This window comes from Myzus persicae, unplaced genomic scaffold, assembly GCF_001856785.1.
Source record: "Myzus persicae strain clone G006 unplaced genomic scaffold, MPER_G0061.0, whole genome shotgun sequence".
In the NCBI taxonomy this organism is placed as follows: domain Eukaryota; kingdom Metazoa; phylum Arthropoda; class Insecta; order Hemiptera; family Aphididae; genus Myzus; species Myzus persicae.
The window spans coordinates 89,172-109,954 of record NW_019103443.1 but is presented as its reverse complement, the minus strand read 5'-3'; the positions used below and the strand labels follow the sequence as shown (position 1 = coordinate 109,954).

Genomic DNA, 20,783 nt, shown 5'->3' with positions numbered 1-20,783 from the left:
TTTATTTTTATGGTTTTTGAAAATCATTTGAGAATTAAATGAATAATTTGGGTATGCATCTATAAGGTTGACTCTTTATTAATTCTCAGTAAAAAAAATACATTTTAAAGCTAACATTTTTACAAAATTGCTATAATTGTGTCTACGATTGTTATTATTTGTTGTAAACAAATATTATTCGCAGGGACTTGATATTTTTCGCTACTAAGTAGGTATATACAATGTTATTATCTACATCTACTATTATACTATATACACATTGCAATTTTAATGATAAATACATTTTAATTATATTATATTAATCATCCATTTTCATTTATATCAATTTAAATGTTCCCATGACACGACACGACACGATACGAAACACGAAGAAGTTGTTTAGGTGCTTCACAAAAACAAATTTAATAATATTTTACACACTTAACCTATATGTAATATAAATAGTTACTAGATCGATTTTAATAAATTATAGCGATATAAGAACGTCGCTAAAATTCGTCGAACCGGCGTAGGAAACACGTCAAAAAACGTCATCGTCCCACTCATGTCCTGGAGCAACGTAATCGTCGTCGTCGCTGTTGTAGTTCTGGTTGTTATTGTCGTCGCGGTCATCCGGTACCTCGGTCGTGGTGGTGATTGGAACACCGTCAACCACGGTATCCGGTGCAGGCTCTTGTTGGTGGGCATCTTGGCGGGAAAGTCTACCATCGATGGTACTACGGTTATTATGGGCATCATCGACATCGTCGTCCGAGTCCGTCCAGTAGCCCTCGCCTTTACCACCGGCGTCTTGCACGGTTACCGGCAGAGGTAGAAAATGTAACGTACTCGGGTCCGTACCCGGTCTCGGTATCCATATGTGGTCGAACTCAAACCTGGGTTGATGTTGGTGTTGTCCGTTGTGTATGTACACGATGCGCCGAGCGTACGGATGATCCAGAAACAAGCCCAACAGGTCGTAATGCACAAGACAAGCCAACGCCACGAGTAAAGTCTGTGGAACATAGAAACGCGTTAGTACGTTTATATGAAGCTGGACCATGATTTTCATTTATTGAGGGACCAGGATGAAGATATTGTCTTATAGATATTGTAGGGGCAGTCGTCGACATAATATTATTTTTAATATAGGTATGTATTGTAGGTGGTAATAGTTTTTAGCGACTAAAATATTAAGATAGGTCATGCCTGTGAAGCGAGATGTGCTGAGGTGATATAAAATGTACTCATGGACGTAAATAGGGGGGCTTAGCCCTGAGTCATCTTAAGCCCTCCCTAAAATATTTAATCATTTAGGTTATCTTTGTAATAATGAATTACATAATTTAAAATCTATATTTATAATATTAATTATATAAATTATAACCAATGGTAATAGCTATAAATATAATTATAAATATCATTGATAAGTGATAACGTAATAAGTAATAACTAATAATGTATGGAACATGAACATATATACCGTATTACTGACGCATTAGCTATACCTATAAGCTTGGCAACGTGTGAGAGATCTTTTTCCTCTATGAGAAGAATAAATACTTATCTAAGGTCCAATATGGAATAAGATAGGTTTATCGATTTAAGTATTATAAACATAGAAAGAGAGTTATCTAACCAAATTGATAATGAACAAATTTTAAACAAGTTTTCTGAGAAGGAAAGAAGGATGCAATTATAATGAAATTAACTATGTATAATAATATAATAATATGTAATATATAGGTATATTATGACTGCTATAACTGTATAAAACGCTTTGATTTTTTACAATAATTCAAAAAATTAATTTACATTTAATTTGTGATAGTTTTGAATTGTATCAGTATCATAGATACAATTGAGTGTAGATAAGTAGTGGGCAGAAGACAAATCTCCCAATATTTTTGTTCTTGAAACCTTTTGGGCTCAAGCCCTATGCACTTGTGGACCCTATTTACGTCCATGAATGTACTATATAACATTGCCACACGCCCGTAGTCGTTGAGATATTCGACGGAGAGATAGGTACAAGTGTACGACGATCGTACGCGAAAAGTGACGACCGTAGTACGGGCTAAGTGTATTTTATCTAAATCATTTATATTTTAATAAAAGTGTTTCCGACCAATAAAATTATATTATGTTTTGTTTGAGTAGTCACTCGATTCGGCCGTACTCCTTGAATCTGATTTGTAACGGGTTAATGTATGGTCTTCTGGTAACTTAAGTGTCGATAGAGGTATATCACCAAAAGGTGCGTACCTACATGACAATATGAAAACCTAATTTCGATCGATGAGGCGTTCTAATCCAGATCTACTCATCATTAGTAAAACGAATAGAGTATTTTAAATGTCTGACGGTTTTTTTTAAATAACCGGAGAAGTTGCTCTGCTGTAGTGCAGTTAGTAGGCGTGACATAAGTAAGTCACTGTAGTAATGGAATATGAATGTAATAATTAATATGAATTCAATGATAAATATTATTTGTATACGATCAATCTGTGTAATTACGGGGGGAGGGAGATTTGGGTATCGTATACCCACCCCATGACTTTTTATTAAAATTGGCTAACAATATTTATAAGTACTTATTTAACGGCAAATATTATAGTTTATTTGTATTATGTAGTATAATATTTAATATAAATAATACATAGAAACCCGACTTCAATACGCTAGTTGTTTATAAGTATATAACTAAGATAGATAATATTACTACATAATAAACACTAATGTGTCTTTAGACACAAAAATATAAAAAAATTACATTAATCAAAACCTAAAAATAATGATACCAACAATTAATCTTAGAAAAATAATCTCTTCAACCTTTCGGTGAAAATTAAAAAAGCTGGACTGTGACAAATAATTCAGCTATTATCAACTAAAAATGACTAAAATGTATTCTTGGAAGTCACGATAATTCTTAAGTACCCTTTACCCATCTAGATTTCGATTAATATTCGATAATCATACCTCAACATTTTTAGAAAAGTATTCAGCTTTAGAACAATATGAAATCAATATTGATTGCCGTTTAAAAAAAGTAAAAAAAACCACACAAATTCACAACGAAAAAAATGAATATTGCAGATATCCATTAAATGTATCATTCAGCACTCTGTACAATGTGTACAATATTATATTTCGATAGTTCACCCCTAGTCTTATTATTCTTTTGTTGTGGTACCGATTTTGTTGGTTATACTATGATGGAAGGATATTTTATTTTTAACTCATTTATAAACAGCGTATAATATAATATAGCTTATTATAATTTATTGTATTTAGAATTTCCGAATCATACTTTGATTTCATTTTAAAAAACAATGAAACAAAGGCGCTATTTAAATAAAAATTATAATTGTATTTTAAATACACTGTGCATATTATACTATTGTCATAATTTTTAATAATATCATATAATCTACTATTTTATACCTATATACAATCAGCGCTGACTTTATAAACGATCGAACCATTAAATAAAAGGCACCAAAAACAGGAAAGTGAAATTGGGAAGAGTGATTTTTCACTTTGTTGCTAAACTTACTGATCTGTGTATACTTAAATAATAATTAGAGCTACAATTTTTTGAATTGTCATTACAAATATGTATTATACATGAGGCCCAATGCATAAAGGGAGATGAGAAAACTCCTCCCAAAATCATTTAGGTTATTTTGTTATTGTCTATTGAACTATTGAAGTACGTCACACTTATGGCTTTTAGATTATAAGCAGCAACCGTTTTTATTAAAATCATTTTTAAAATGTAAGATCTGCAGTTTTATGCGTCTGTACTATATACACACGATTTCAGATAATCATGTAGGTCTTCAATACTTTATTTTGAATAACTACTCAAAAAAATGTATTTAAAAAAACTTTATACCTATATGTATTTTAATTAATTGTATGAATACTTTAATTTAAAGATAAAAAAGAAAATTAGTTTCAAGAATTAAAACATAATTTAAATAATAATGTATACAACAACGGTAAGTAAAAGTAGGTTTATGACGTAAGTTATAATATACAATTATTCTAATTTTTAGATACTATATACTATATAGTACCAATATTTTAATAGATACGTATATTGTATTATGCATATACATATAAATTGAAAATTAATTAACGTGTAGGTATTATAAATATTTAATATGCAGTTCCCAGTTTGTTGATTGTAACAAATTCCATTTCTAAATCAATGATTTTAAATTTTAATTACAAATATATTTATCGCATATTTATTGTAAACTATATTATAAATTATAATAATAATTTACAATGAATTGAATTCAAGCAAAAAAGTTTATGAATTTAATGAAAATAAAAATGGCTTTACAGATTGTAAAACATTAATTAAAAGTCCAATATTCAAAAGAATTAAAAAATAATATATTAAATACCTACTTCATTAGTTTATTGTTTATAGAAGCATATTGGAATTTGAAACACTAAATTAACAATTACGAAAAAACCAATTTTATAATACTGGGTGATATGTTTTTTTTTCAAATGATGGCATATTAAAGGCTTCAAGTAGTGATACGGTACTTCAAGGTATTTATTTTTTTAAATGTTTTGTTTTATATTTTATACATATATACTCCAGTACTCAAATGAAAACTAAATCAGCTTCTAACTTAATAAAAGTAACTCATGTTTTAGTTCTACTTATTGGAGCAATGAATTTATCATTGCCTTTTAGATCAGTAAAAATATTTCAATTTTTAACTTTGAAGGCTGTTTGTGGTAGATCATTGAATCTAGTTGTTTGAAATTTTAAAAACTTGGAATGTTTATTAAATATATTTTTATTATGCGTATTATATATATTATATTAGGTGTCGTTTTTGGCGAAAAATAGTTCAACATTCATAAATTATTACGCAATATCACTCTAGTACTAAAAAGTAACCGAATAATATTAATTAATTACGATAGTACCGATGTACCTACAAATAAATTATAATGCATATCTACATATAAATAATAACGGCTCACTCACCTCTCAGCTCAGAATTGTTTTTCGTGTGCAATTATTTATCATTGAATTCAAACTTAACAGCGGAGTGGATACATTCATTACAGCTGTATAGCTTACTTATTGACGAGGTAAACTCGAAATATATACGTCAATATAATATAGCAGAGTGACTTCCCCTGTTCGTTATTTGATTAAAAACGTTGAATATTTTTCTAAAACTAAAAAATATTACATTTGGACACGTAGGTATTGCTCTAATGTTGTCGTTTTGACTTGTGTGTGTGTGTGTGTTTGGTAGGAACAGTTTGAATCGTATGGATGAATGAATTCTACATGCTTTTTCCGCTTTTTAGTTTTCCAATACCAATATTACAACGGATTCAATAAATGTTTTGTTTTAATAGGCTTATAATTTTATGTACCAGAGTGTTTCCATTTGAAAATAAATTACCCATTACAATAATAATATAGGTATTATATAGATAAGTATAGAACATGTTTTACGTCATAAGCGTTGTGTACCTGCGTATTGTATATTGTAACATTTCAACGAGAACATTAAGATCGTACTCAATGTTATATATAGCCAAATAATAATATGTATAATAATAAAATATTGTGTATCAGTATACCACATAATACACTATGTATATAAAATGTATAACATGGACTATAATATCATGTATCATATATGCAACCATGCATGTATCTACCTATTGTGCTTCCGAAAATACTACGTTCATCTAAGTGAAAATAACTGATACAGATTATATAGAATAAAGTTCTATACTATTTTATAGCTATTATTTCGTCCTGGCTTAATTATCCAAAGTAGTTATAATTTTAACCTATATAGGCTGTAATACCTGTAAGCACCTACCAACTACAACTGACGTTGTTTAATTATTTATTTCGTTGCAACTTACAATACTGACCGTAACCCGCGATCACAGAAATATAATGCTATAGGTACTTTACCCACGCATAAATCTTAAAATATATGAACAACTATGCCAATATAATATATTATGAAAATATTTGTTATGAAACAATCTGCAGGCTGTTGTATATCGAAAAAGTTTATTGATATTAAAATATTTTATTAATATTTCTGATGTAGCTGACATTTTTTAATACGATTTAATTAATTTATCACTTGTTTTGATATGGGTCCTATACAATAATGTATAGATAGGTTGTAGGTACTAATACTTTCAATGTGTAAATTAATTATGCATACCTTTGTATATATATATATATACATACATACTACATACCTAGTTATATGTACCATCATATAACGTAAATATTTAGGAATTAAGGATAATGTGACAAGTCAATAAAGATTTTTCCGATCAAATTAAACTGCAGGTACATTCAATATTGGCTTTATATTGAAATAACGTTTATCCGGATATTTTTTCAGTCAATGATGAATTTAATGACAATAATTCCGGTACTTATCAGCCACAGCTCATAGTTAATGTGTTTATTAAAATTAGAACGGCCTGCATTGTAAAATCGATTTATAATCAGTACTAACAACAACTTTTAAATTAAGGGTTCCGTTATATGGAAACAATATATATATATATATGTATATATAACGGATATATCTATATAGTAAGTCCCAATTTAGAAGTATGGTTTAAATATCAATTTTATTATGATAACGGAAAACTTATTTTATTATGTTATAATATTTGTAGACACATTATTATTTTGAATTGGACCTACGAGAGCATGATATTTGAATATTGGTTCAAAGTTTGAAACATATTATACCTAGTTATGGTTTTTGAAAACACTCTTTTGAGACAAATGACAAATGTGTATATTTTTTGAACATTTTAAAATTATCATAACTTATTTTAAAATGATAATATCAATAAAATCCTCCTAGATGACCCAGATAATATTCTTATCTTTAAATTTTATAAGAGGTAAATTCATTCTAATTTTAGAGATTACTGAGTAAAATGTTTTATTTGAAATTTGGAATGTAAAATGGGAAATGTTGGACGTTTGGAAGACGAAGACAACAAATGCCAGAGTGGCGTCCTCTTAATGAATTTATTTGTTGTTTTACAAAATTCAAAATACTTTTTATTTAATGTTGAAAAATATCCCAAAATAAAAACTACGAGATACACATATACAGTTTTTGGTAAAAAATGTTGATGAACTAAATAAAAACAATTAATGAACCACGATAGAGTACCGCTTTAATGTTTCTATAGACGTGCTACGCTCGGTAGTATGCCTAATGCCTATTGCCTATATTATAAAAACATGTGCTTTTACATCTACATAACATTCTGACCATATTGAACTAAAACAACGCAGTGGTTCCAAACTAAGTATTAAGGTTAATGTAAATTCATTTCTAACATGAAACAGAACTAGTCAAACTATAAATTAAAAATTAACTTACCGTCATTATTCCAAACGATATCATGTCAAGTATTTATTGTTTATAACACTATACATCACATATGAAATCTTAAACAAAGTGATTTTTTCTTTGGTTTTTAATGTTTTTTTCGTGCAATTGTATTTTCCGTGTTTGTTTAGCTGTTGGCTATGTAGAAATATTGCAGTATTATGAAGCGTCATTGCGTACCTACTACAATTGGGTTTATGGAACGGGAAACTATAATATATCCTATGTATATTACACCTGTATATTTGGTATTTACTCTTTTAAACAGTCCTCACACTGTCTTCAAATCCATTGTGCCGACGTTATGTATGACCACGGAGTAAAAAGTTTATAAACTTTTTATATTTAAATTGTATTCAAAAGTGTATCATCGTCGTCGCAACGTAATTAAAATATGATAAAGTTTAAAAACATATTTAAATAATAATTTAAGAACATGAATAATATTATTTTATTATAAATAATAATATTGTTTTATAAATATATTATGAAATTTGACGTTGCCTACAAGTAATATTATATTAATATATAGTAATATACTATGAATTATTTACCAAGTACATGTGTATATAATAGACGTATCAATGAATCATATAGTTAGGTACAGTGTTTACTAACACATTTTTATGAAAACAATTTATTTAAAAATTAGTGACTGTAGATAAATTTTAAATAAAATGTATGCAACAAATCACTTATGTATTAGTATTATTATTAATAATTAATATGTATTTTAACAAATTTGATTTTACCAAACTTATTATTTTCCATACATATTATTGGTTAATGGTTGATCAATTTGTATAGTAAAAATATACTCATATTAACATATTTAAATGTAGGTATATTATTTGTTTTATGTGTATAAGTAAAATGGAAGACAGCATTTGATTTATTAAATAACAAAATAACGATATTTTTATATTGAGTCAAATTAATTTTTTATGTATTATACATTTTTATTTTTTACACATGTTCTTATACACTTTGCGGCTTTAAGTAAAATAGCCTTAGGTATAGGACTAAATTAATCTGATCTCCAATTATTAAATATTGTATATTGAAGAAAATTCAAGTTGATAAAGCCATATGAAAGATCCATTCTGCGAATAAAAGGTCATGGGATAGCTTCTAAATAGCTTTTAGCCACTAAACTGGTACAGTTTGGCTAGAAGTGATTTGTTATATTATTTAGAAAAGATGTGACCATGTAATTAGTTGTACGTAATATTATTAAGCACTCTTAGTTATCTGACTACTTGGCCGATCCTGTAAGATTAATCCGGATTTAAAAGGCAAATGGATTACGGTCATTGTTTGGTCTACCGCTGACTGAACACTACTAAGGAACAAACACAGCTTTTGGGTTCTTCTTTAGGTATTAATTGCATTTAAATAATCCTGCTGGATTTACCCGAGTGACGTAGAAGTAAATAAAATGCCAGTGACACTTGTGACAGTCTGTCGTCCACCCACCGGTTTATACCGCGGTGTACCAAAAGAAATGGGTTGGGTGTAGAATGTTAATAGTCTAATAGAAGTATAGCACACAGTGCCGCCATAAATATATGTTATTACAAAACATACGGTTTTGTATTATGAATGTGTCGGTCTTTTGAAACCGTAAGACCCGGAAATTGAAACCAACTAAGTATTTAATATTTTTTGAACGACACATTTCCAATATTTAAAAATATCGTAGGCCTTTAGCCAAATTATTTTACATATTGTGTTTTATACATCGTGGATTATTAGTTGTTTATCATTTGTATATTTTAAGTTACACAATTGCTTGATAGACTTTTCAAACTTTCCACTTTTGAATTTTATATAGATGTAGTAGGCATATAGTCAAATCAGGCATTTTATTAAATGCCTAGGCATATAGTCAAAGAATTTAATGTTTATGCAATTTTACTATCCACCTAGACATTTAGTTAAATGCCTAGTCATTTGATTAAATGTCTATTTCATGTCAGGCAAATAATAAAAAAAACATTTTGTATTATTTTAAAAATTTAAATATATTTTCTATCAGTTATTTATTGCTATTTTATACATAAAAAATGTATGTATTATTTATTAATATGTCAAACACGTAAAGAATAAAATAATAATAATAATAATAATAACATAATAATTATGAGAAATAATATAATATTTAATTTCGTGTCCACTACCTATACTATTGTTTTAAAAATGAAATCATAAAAAATAAATTAAAAGTTATATTATAATTACAAGTTTTTGTTACCTATTACTTGTTGTCACATGTTGTTATTTGGTGGCATTTGCTGGAACATTTGAGATTTTTCTTAAGACATAAGCACCGATTGGTTTGACATTGCCGCTTTCCTGATTGACATTGACATTTAACAAAACCTTGACCGTTGTAAATTGATAAGTTTGCTACTGCTTCACGTATGAACACAAATTTCTTTTTTTATTTTGCTGTCTTCTAAGCCATTATTTGACATCAGTTAAAGTTCTTTTCTCAAACACCAATTTGTTATTATACTCACTTCTGTACCAATTTGATAAACGCCGTTCCGAATGTCTATCACTAACCCATTTATATTTTGACTATCGATAGGTCCTCGGTCTACTTTTGGAACACTTAATACTATTTGATCACCAACCTTTAGTTCTTTAAATAGTTTTTCACTATTTTACGGTACTCAATATAGATAAGGTTCTCATACAACCAAGGTAAAAACCAATGGAACTTTTATTTTTATTTAATAAGAATTTATAGTACTCACTACTCGTACTATAGACTATACCGACTATAGCCTATAGGGTATACATTATACTCGTACTATCATCTACGTCTATCACATCTAATTATTTATTACCTGTATATATTTATGATTTCATTTTTTGAACAATAGTAATAATGCTCACGAAATTAAACATATTATTTCATATACCAACGTGTTTTTCATATTAATAAATAATACATAGCTTTTTTATACATAAAATAGCAATAAATAACTGATAAAAAATATATTTAAATTTTTTAAATAATACAAGATGTTTTTTTTACTATTTGCCTGACATGAAATAGACATTTAATCAAATGCCTAGTCATTTAATTAAATGACTAGGCGAATAGTAAAATTGCATAAACATTAAATTCTTTGACTATATGCCTACGACATAGACATTTCAAGTGAGCCTTAGGGTCATGATAATCATCAGATACTATAGGTATTAAATTTTACAGCATCTACGGGATAGTGGTTTTTGTAAATACCTAATTGATAATCATAAATCTTTTTCGATAGTAATAATATTCTAGAGTATTTTATGAATTGTTATAAATTTGACTTCTTCAGTTCTTCGACTGTAGGATTTATTTGATCGTGGTAAGTTTGTAGTAACCCTTGAAATTATAAGGTATTGTTGTTTTTAGATTTTAAAATTGCATATGGTTTATGGAATATTATGAGGGTCAACATGAATATTTTCAAGTACACAGAGCTTAGTATTAATTAATACAATTTACCTATAATATGACGGTCAATCATCAGTTTGACTGATATACATCGACGCTGTCACTATATATTTGAAATTACGTCCGGATAATTGATATTTAATATATCTACAATAACCTTTATTTATACGTATATATTATGTATGCCGAAACAATATCTTTACTCCTATTAAAAATTATCATTATTGGACCAAAGTCCTCTCCCTCTTGCATCCAACATATTACGCCGATGACTGAATTCATGCGTCTATACCAGATGATGTGAATGAATTATCCATATGTTAATGAAGATAACAATTATTTTCAAAATATATATCTGCATCAAACGTTGCGTATTATTTAAAAACAAAAATAATTATTAACATAACCAATTGGATATTATATTATATAGAGTGTTTTAATTTGTAATTAATCAATATTAATCGATATAATATATATATTATAATATTTATTGTATTTTTTGGGAAACTTGTTACAGCAGTGATATAAAAACGTTTGGCATGTGCAACTCTGTTCTTAATGTACGTATGTACGTTAAACTAAAATTTTGACCATCATTGTTGCAAGCATATTAATTTCAACAAATATTGTACAGCATCGTATTAGTAAATAAATGGTGAAGTACATGGTATTTATATGTATAGATGATTTCAATCATTCGACCCAAAATATTTAATGCTAGTATGTTATTGTGAAAATTACTACCACGAGGAGTTGGTCTTACCACTGGTGATCTATTAAAACGCAGATTATACATACGTACTTAGTAGATAAAATGTACGAAGAATTAAATTATAAAATTACGAGAGTGAATGTATGTGAAAACACAGCCATCGACGCACAAAGTCATGCAGGATGTGGGAGAATTTCCGACATTTTAAAGAGCTAAAAACTATACCATAATGATATCACTATGACAAAATGCGTCTGTAAAACGTTTAATATAAAACAAAATTAAATTTACGAATCGTATTAAAAATATTTAAAAACTTTTAACTGGTTGTAATATTTTATGAACTCAATTTCATAACTCATATTGTTTCTAGAGTGAGTCAACTAGGCTGTGTAATTTATTATGAAATATATAAATAATATGACTACAACATAGGTACACCATCATATTTTTAATATTTTGTTACCTATAAGTCAGTAATAATTATTGTTTTAGATTCTCTAGCCAATAGCATTAGTCAATAGAAAATATATTTTGGTAATTAAAACCTTTTGTCTGTATGATTGGGTCTTCCAAAGTATCAATTTAAAGCATTTTTTATTGAAAATAATTTGTATAATTTCTGAATATAATACTTGAATGTGTCATACAGTCATGAATATTGAAATGTATGATGATGTACAAAATAAAATAATGTGATATTGTAAATCATTTTGAAAGATGAAAGATGTAATTTAAAACATATTTAACAGTATCTAATGATAATATCCAGTATTATATTACAGCTATTGGTAATTTTGAAGCTTATCGCCTTTGGCAGTTTATACCTATCGTGTTATAATGTGATACATATATCACATTTAATCATTTGTATTCAGACGATTGTTAAGACGATTTACCTGTTGTGAGAACGTAGAGAGACAACCGACGAGTACATAATAATAATAATAATTGGAGTACTATAATATTAATGATATGTCCCAGAAGATAGATTAATTAATTATTTTAATTTAAAAAAAAATTAAATATTCTACTGTGGATAAAAATGAATTATTATTCTTAAAAATATATTAAAAAGTCGCCATGGGACACTGACACTCTGTATAATATTTATAAATTTATAGTTGTACAGTAAATTACTACCGATAATATAGCTTATAGTTATACATTCTACAGAGGACAGCGAGGGAATTATACATAACCATGTAGGTTTTATAATTAAGAATATAAATTAAAAAGTTTAGGTTGTTCGAAAAAATGATTCACCAACCATGCTCATCCTTACTTTTTATTTTTATATTATTTTATTGAATTTTTAAGCGTAGTAGTACGCTTTAGACATTCTAATACTTATTATAGACACTCACACAGTTTGCTTAAGTTTGTATAAATTACAACATGTTAATAGATTTATATTATCAACTGTATTTTGGAATATATTTAAAAAACATATTGCTTGTACGGATCTACTTTACGAAACTATAAATGTATCAAGGTTATACTTGCAACATCATTTTATAAAATGATGCAATTATTTGGAGAATACTATGGAAAACTGGCATTGTGTGGAATCTGATATGAAAAAAATAATTTTGTACACACAACATAGCTTAAATAGTAGAAGTAATTTAAATGTTAAAAAGTATGGCCCTTAAGTTACTCAAAAATTAAAAAATTTTAAATTTAAATAGTTAAATTAATTTGTTTTCACATGAAAAATGGACATGAGCGTGCTTGCTGAATCACCCCGTTAATTTTAATAATAGTGCCCCTGTACACAGATTCAACAGGTTGTATTTTACAAAAACAGTCCGATTATAACATTTTTTTTTATCGGGGCCCGAGTCAACCTTCGTCTGTCGGGTGAGGGGAGAGTCCGCTCCCGGCCCTAATACCTATGGCCACGGCGACGTCATCGGTTGTATATAATAATTGATAATAACATTTAAAACTCGACGGTGAGACGACGTTATTATTGATGGCCGCAAAACGTGATTTCATTGCAACGTGCGGTGTGCGTAGTGTGTGAGTGACCGAATGTACTGCAGTATTATACATAGGTGTATATCTACAATATATGTATACGCATAAAAGTAGGTGTATAGGACGCTATAAATATATACACCTACATATAGGGTGGTTAACAAAACATGCTCTTGTCCATTTTTTTTTCACATAATAATGAATTTATTTAAATTCTGATTTTTGAAATTTTTCATAAATAGGTACACTTAATAACTATATTTTTAAATTCTTTGGATTTTATATATTACTTGAGGAGTAACTGATGGTGATACAAAATTCTATTTTTCAAGAGAGAACCCCTTATTTACTGAACAGTGAACATTATTTACCAAGCGGATAATTTTTCTGAAAATGTTGACGTATAAAAATCAAAATTAGAACGAGTACCTAGTTTTTGAGTTATTCAACTTTGCGTACCTATTAAGGATAATAGGTCCTCGATCATGGGTTTAGATTGTTTAGAAGATACGTGTACAAAGGTAATCAAACGATTTTAATAATTTATATTACTTAATCCATTAATATTTATAGTTTATAAAAATGACCCAATAGTGTAATAATTCATAGGTAAATACTAGTTCCGATATTACATCTACATCATACCACTGTAATAAAACCATTTTTGAGGACAATTATCCTTAGTAATAACTAAAACACTACTCGTTTAAATTTTGAGTTAGATACGTTAACATCATCAAAAAAATTACCCACTAAATCATTGAAAGTAAAAAAGAAGGTTGTCATTTGAAAAACGGAAGTTTGTATTACTGCAGGATACTTTTTGTGTAGTATACAGGATGATCCATCAAGTATGCTCATTGCTCACCCACCCCCTTTTTTTCTTTAATAATGAAGTTTTTCAAAATCTAATTTTTGGAATCCTTGAATATACTCAAAGATCATATTGCCATATTCTTGAGATTTTTTGTGCCACTTAAGGAGTGTCCTGCGGTGATACGAACCTTTTTTTTTTCAAATGAGAACCCCACTTTCTTTCTTTAAATTATTTAGTAGATAATATTTTTTGAGTATTTTGATGTATCGAAATCAAAATTCGAACTAGTGGTTTCCTAATTCTTGGACAATTTGAACTAAGTATAATAGTCCATAATAGTGATATGCTTCAAAATTCCCAAAAAAATTATCATCTAAATAATTTACAGTAGGGTAAAAGTGGGGTTCCCGTTTGAAAAACAAAAGTTTGTATCGCTATAAGATACTCTTTAAGTGAAACAAAAAATCTCAAGAATATGAAAATATGATCTTTGAGTACATTTAAAGATTCCAAAAATCAGATTTTGAAAGACTTCATTACTAAAGAAAAAAAGGGGGTGGGCATACTTATTGGGTCACCCTGTATGTATATAAAACGACAATTAGAATAATAATATACACAAACACAATCATTGTATTGAAAACATAATAATATTATGGTTAAGTACATTTGAATATTCCAAAAATCAGAATTTTTCATAAATTCGATATTGAATGAACAAACGGGGTGAGTATGATTGCGTCGAATCACCCTTGCAATATATGGTAATAAGCACCGACGGACGACGACGACGGGACAGCTTTAATTGTCCGTAAAAAACTCGTATCGACGAACGTCAGACGCGTGCCGGCGCCATGTACAAAACTTGCGTCCCCGCCTACTGATATACATGGGCACAGGGTCCTTCGAACTCGACGAAAATCGGTTGTTATCGCTTGAGGTTAGGTTGCCAACCCAACTAATGCGTTTCGCCTGTTTGTGTCGCACAACATTTGAAATGCCTTGTATACATATTATAATATTTTATGGATATCGTCAACGTCGAGCCGTTTCCTGCAAGTCTCCTGGTGGCCGCCTGTCGCGCGCTTAAATAATGAGTTGTTTTCCTCCGCGAAAACCCTTGCAAAACGACTGGCATTTCCTGGCCCGGGAAGTGGCGCACGTGCGTTTTCTGTTTTTCTTTCGGGTTTTTCGCTTTCATCCTCGGCCGCCCGAAAAAAGAACAACTTGTCATTAACCATATTATTATTATTATTATTATTATTATTATCTACGGTTTCTTTTTTTCCGCAGTTTCTTTTTTTTCCCCTCCGCTCGAACTTTTCGACATGTCTCGTTGTTGCGCACATACGCGTACATTATAATATGAATAATTGAGCTGAATTCGTGACTTGCCGCTGCCTACGGTTTGCAGTCGTTCAACGATCGAGAACTGCACAGAGTCTTGGGACTTTGGTTTTTATTTTGTGTGTATCGCTTAATATCTGACAAAATCTCTCATTTATCGTGTGAACAGTGACAAGACGTCGTCCCATATAGTGTTATAAATAACAACGTTATCAAAAGATATTTTTAAGCATATAAAGTGTCATTGAAGCACTGTACTAGTGTACTTTATGTTTTATTATACCGGGTGTATCTTATGTGATCGGAAGCGGGGTTTTTTAACGATTATGATCGACGAAAAGGGATTTCGATAAAATAAGAAAATAAGTGTTTCTTTTTTTTGAACAGGCAATTTTTTTTATAACGATTTCAAAATTGTTGAACACTAAACTACACAACTATATTTTTTAATGGATTTTGGTAAATCATTTTTTTCTGAAGATTTTGATAGTCAAATCAACAATTTTGGTCCACTAGTTTATAAACTTGGTAATAATAACTGCTATACATTTAATTTACAAGAGCTAAATAATTTTTTCTTTCAACTATCTTTTTACACACCGAAATCAGTAATCGAATGAGAAGCTCCTACAAATACCCACGAAATTGTTGGCAAACATAAATTATTATTTGTGTAACGAAAAAAATGAAACGTTTTTTGTGCTCTTTCTGTGGTGATATAAACTTGAAACTTGAACCATACAGCTTCTCTATAATGGTTTTATTATAAATTTAGGAGTTAGAGTATTTTTTAATTCATGTAAAAACTTGTAAAGTTGAAGAATAAGAATATTATAAAATAACATTTAACACCGTTAAAACTGTTTTATAAAAGTACAAGTAGGTATATAAAATAGTGTAAAGAAAGTTTATACAACTATTACCACACGACTTAAGTATTTTTTTTCATCTAATAAGACTTTAAACGTGAAACTCAAAAGCAAAAATAGCTATTATACTTGCATGAGTAGACATTTTTTTTAACATTTCCATTCCATCTACCTACTTCTATAAGCTTTTTTAAACAATGTACGTGCCAAATAAACCATATACAGTGTAATCGTGATGAAAGAAAATCTAACCTTCCAATAGAAAAGAAGATTAAAAATAAATTATAGAACAAGCAGCTTATTAATTCATTTTCAAAAGAATGTTCTCTAAAAGACATTTCTAAAATTCATCGAATCTTCTTTAATTCCTTTATTCATTTATTACATATATGTACTTTGAAAAATTATGTTCAACTAATATTTCAAAGTCACAAATCTTTTCATGTTTCCATAATATTTTATTTGTTATTGATTTATAATTTTGAACAAATAAAAACATAAGCAAAGCGTTTAATTATTAATTATTTGTTATATTTTATGCAGATTTGATTAATATTACCTTTCTAGATTTTTACCAACGAAAAAAAAAAAAGTTGGTAAATAGATGACACTCTGCTGTACATTAAGTGTCTAAATGGTCGCTATTATGGATGGTATTAAATTTGAATTCAATGGACAGTGATATAATATTAGAACGATTTTGAGCCGAGACGGTATGTCAGTCTAGGATATTTTATAATGTTATTATTAAATTAAATTATCATTGATGCAAGAAAAATATTGAATTTTTTTTTATAAACTTATGTAAAATTGGGCTTTTTTTGGACCAAATACAACAAAATGATTAAAATCGTTCTTCTTTGTGTTAATATGTAATTTAGTCTAAATTTGAACTTAAAAAACCTATAGAAAAAGCTGTGTTTATGTTTGTTTTTAGAATTTTTGGTTACAGAATTAACTACTTATCTAGAATCTTTTTAAATGTTCAATCCTGAGCTATAAAGTTGAATATTTAATACATTTTGAACTAAAAAATCATTTTCCAATTTTCAATTTGATAAATTTTGCCGAAATTTAAACTTCGAACACTCACAAATATTTAATTTGACTTTCAGTCAGAATTTTTGATTTGATAAAGGTATACAAACTCATAAGGAATCAAGTATTAAATTTTTAAATCTTGGATATGAAAATCTGTCTTTTAATAATTTGCAAAATTTTCGTGATTTTTACGTATTTTGTCGAAATTTGAAATTCAGACGCTCACAAAAATTATTAAGGACTTAAGCTCAATTTTTTTTTAATTTCCATTAACTTAATGTATGAGGAACCTTGTATTAATTTTAATCGAACATTTCATAAGCCTATAAATAGTTCAACATGAGTCCAAATGTTTTGAAAATTTCATGGTGTATAGAAAATGCTACACAAACATTCAGTGAAAATTTTATGTATACATGGTCACTGTTTTTAGAGTTACAGTAAAAACCAAAATCGACTTTTTCGAAAACTTTTTTTACCTAAATGATCCCGTTTTTCTTAATTTTTTTTTTTTGTCCTTCTTGTCATTTTTGAAAACTATCGGGAATTATAAATTGTAAACCCTCGAATGCACTATCTAGATTCACTTTCCTACCAGAAAATTTGCTGTCGAAGAAAATCGAAGCACTCTTGCTGCCTCAAACCGTGATGACAAACACACACAAAAAAAAACATCATCATAAAATTATTGTAAAATCAATACGTTCATCTTTCCGCTCAGAATCTAAAATAGACCAATAATTTTTAGGTTGGTCCAGATGGGTTGAAATTCTCAAATATGATTTTTCAGACTTCAATGATTGTTTACGTATACACTTTTGGTGTATAAACACATGTCTTACCTTATGTTTGTTTTGTACGAACTCTGTAACTCACTTTTCCGGTAGATTTGTCGCTTGACAATGTAAGCATAAGTATATTTGAATATAAAATATAAATACTAATATTATTTATTTAGGGAAACTAAATTATACAACTTAATTTATGCTCAACGTATATTGTAAATAAAATGTAAATATAATTTAAGCCAATGGCCTTAGATGCCAATATTATTTAGATCAATAATAAAATTACTATTATAATAATTAATGTAGCTACTAAATATTAGCTGATGCGAAATGTGAAAAAAACTAAGTTAGTCGAAGATTCTAGGCTAAAACAGCTGTATGTAATTACGTTTTTTCATAAAAATTATAAAAATCTATAGGGCGATATTTTATTGAAAAATTGTATTTAACTGAAACTTTTTGTATCTATACTAATTATTAGGTATACGATTATACGAATAGTAACACACGAATATATGTAGTATTGTTTTTCTCTGCTCTATTTTAAATCGTTTTATAAATAGGTTAAAATAATCTATCAAATGTCGTTGCATTTTTTTCTATGATATTTCCGTGGGTTAATAGCTAGATGTATAATACGAGGCATAACAATATCGTTGAATTTGTGTTGCAAACAACATTTACACGGAAAATGTTAATGTAAGTTTGTTTTCATAAATAACTCGGCACAACAGCTCACAATATACGTGACTGTATTCTTTATTAAAACAGATTTTATAAGTAACTTTTAAATATTTAAACCTCCACAGTGTTTAAGTTTTTCATTTCAACGATTCCGCTGAAAAATGATTAATGGACAGTGTTTTTTTCTCCATAATCCATCAACGTTCATTTCAATAATTGTACATCATAAATTTGGTCATGAATACACGAATCGTTTTATATTGTTAATATTCTTTCTCACCCACAATGTTGAATAATAATAATGTGTATTTAAGAAACAATCAATGAATATACATGTATAATATATATTTATATATATGCACATATACCTGTAGATATAATTATATGGTTTAAGATGATTTCATATTATACTGTGTAGATGTGTTTTTTTTTGTTTACACAAAATATGAAACATTTTTAAAAAAAATTTTTAAGTAAATGACGTGCAGTTTATTGTAATAAATAGTAAATACTCGATAAAATAAATAATATTAAAATACATAGGTACTACCTACCGCGTTACCGTAAAATATATTTTAAAATGTTCCGAGGAGTTTATCTTCCTTGTGCGATTCCATTTGATTGCTCAACTTCTCGTTTTATAACAGTATTTTAGCAGGTGTAAAAATGCATTATCAAACTATAAAGTTGACCGGGCTACTTCAATATTGTTATTGTTGATAGCTATTTTAAGGATGTACAGAACCAATACGTAAATGGAGTTCAAACGATTATAGGACTTTAATATATTATAATGTTATGTATTACAATACATTTACAAAATATATATACCTATTTATACCTATATGGTGTAATATGTGCTTACCTAAAGTGTTTTCAGATGTAAAAATCAAAAATTGTTATGACTTTGACTTACACTTTACACATTTAGTCTCCAATCGATGTTACAGTAATATCGTGTACTGGGTTGTTTTTTCTATTTTTTTAAGCGTCGAGTTCGTACATCTTAAGTAGCTGTTGCTTATACGTTTTAAGTGTCTCTGTAAATTGATTTTAAATAAATACAGTATACATAGTAATACAGAATAAGAATATGGTAATATTACTGTTTTTTTTTTTTTTTTGAGATCTGAATGATTTAATAACTTGTATTATAGATATTTATACTTTACGCGATTACGTAAGATAGGTTTTTATTTTGACTTAAAAATCAAATATTTTGAGAACATTTTCATCAATTCATTGCTATAATTAGAATATTTTTAATGCAATTATTATATTAGTTATATGATTTAAAGATTTGTTTTATGATTTCAGTTGAATTATTTTAAACTCGCCTACCTATAATTATACTTTGTTTACCTGTGTCAAACTTTTTATTCTGTATTCATAAATCATAATGCATTAATACCTAGGTATATAGTATATACACATTATTTTAATTTATCTTTATACAATCGAAGCGTAAATAACATAAATATGACTGTTTTACACATATCGAGCCTGTTCTGTTTATTTATTTTTTAACTATGAAACATCTGCAACTATTTTATATACCAATTAAAAACATAAATAAAATATTTAATGCATTATCATTACAGTTTTATCACGAACAATTTTTCATACTTGGAATGATCATATGGGTGTATTAAAACAGTGGA

General features: G+C 28.1%; 1 protein-coding gene across 1 annotated transcript; it reads right to left on the bottom strand.

Annotated features, from left to right (window-relative positions):
- On the bottom strand, window positions 1–7,555 carry LOC111034545. The gene is made up of 2 exons (XM_022315818.1): window positions 7,416–7,555; window positions 1–994 (listed from the first exon to the last, which is right to left on the bottom strand). Exons 1-2 carry the CDS (start codon window positions 7,437–7,439, stop codon window positions 521–523), a joined length of 498 nt encoding a protein of 165 aa, XP_022171510.1. The 5' UTR covers window positions 7,440–7,555; the 3' UTR covers window positions 1–520.
- Between the last annotated feature and the right edge of the window lie 13,228 nt (window positions 7,556–20,783).

Coding starts and splice junctions, on each gene's coding strand:
- LOC111034545 (XM_022315818.1), bottom strand. CDS start 7,439: ATGATATCGTTTGGAATAATGACG. Junction 995..7,415: donor TATCGTTTGGAATAATGACG/GTAAGTTAATTT, acceptor TATGTTCCACAG/ACTTTACTCGTGGCGTTGGC.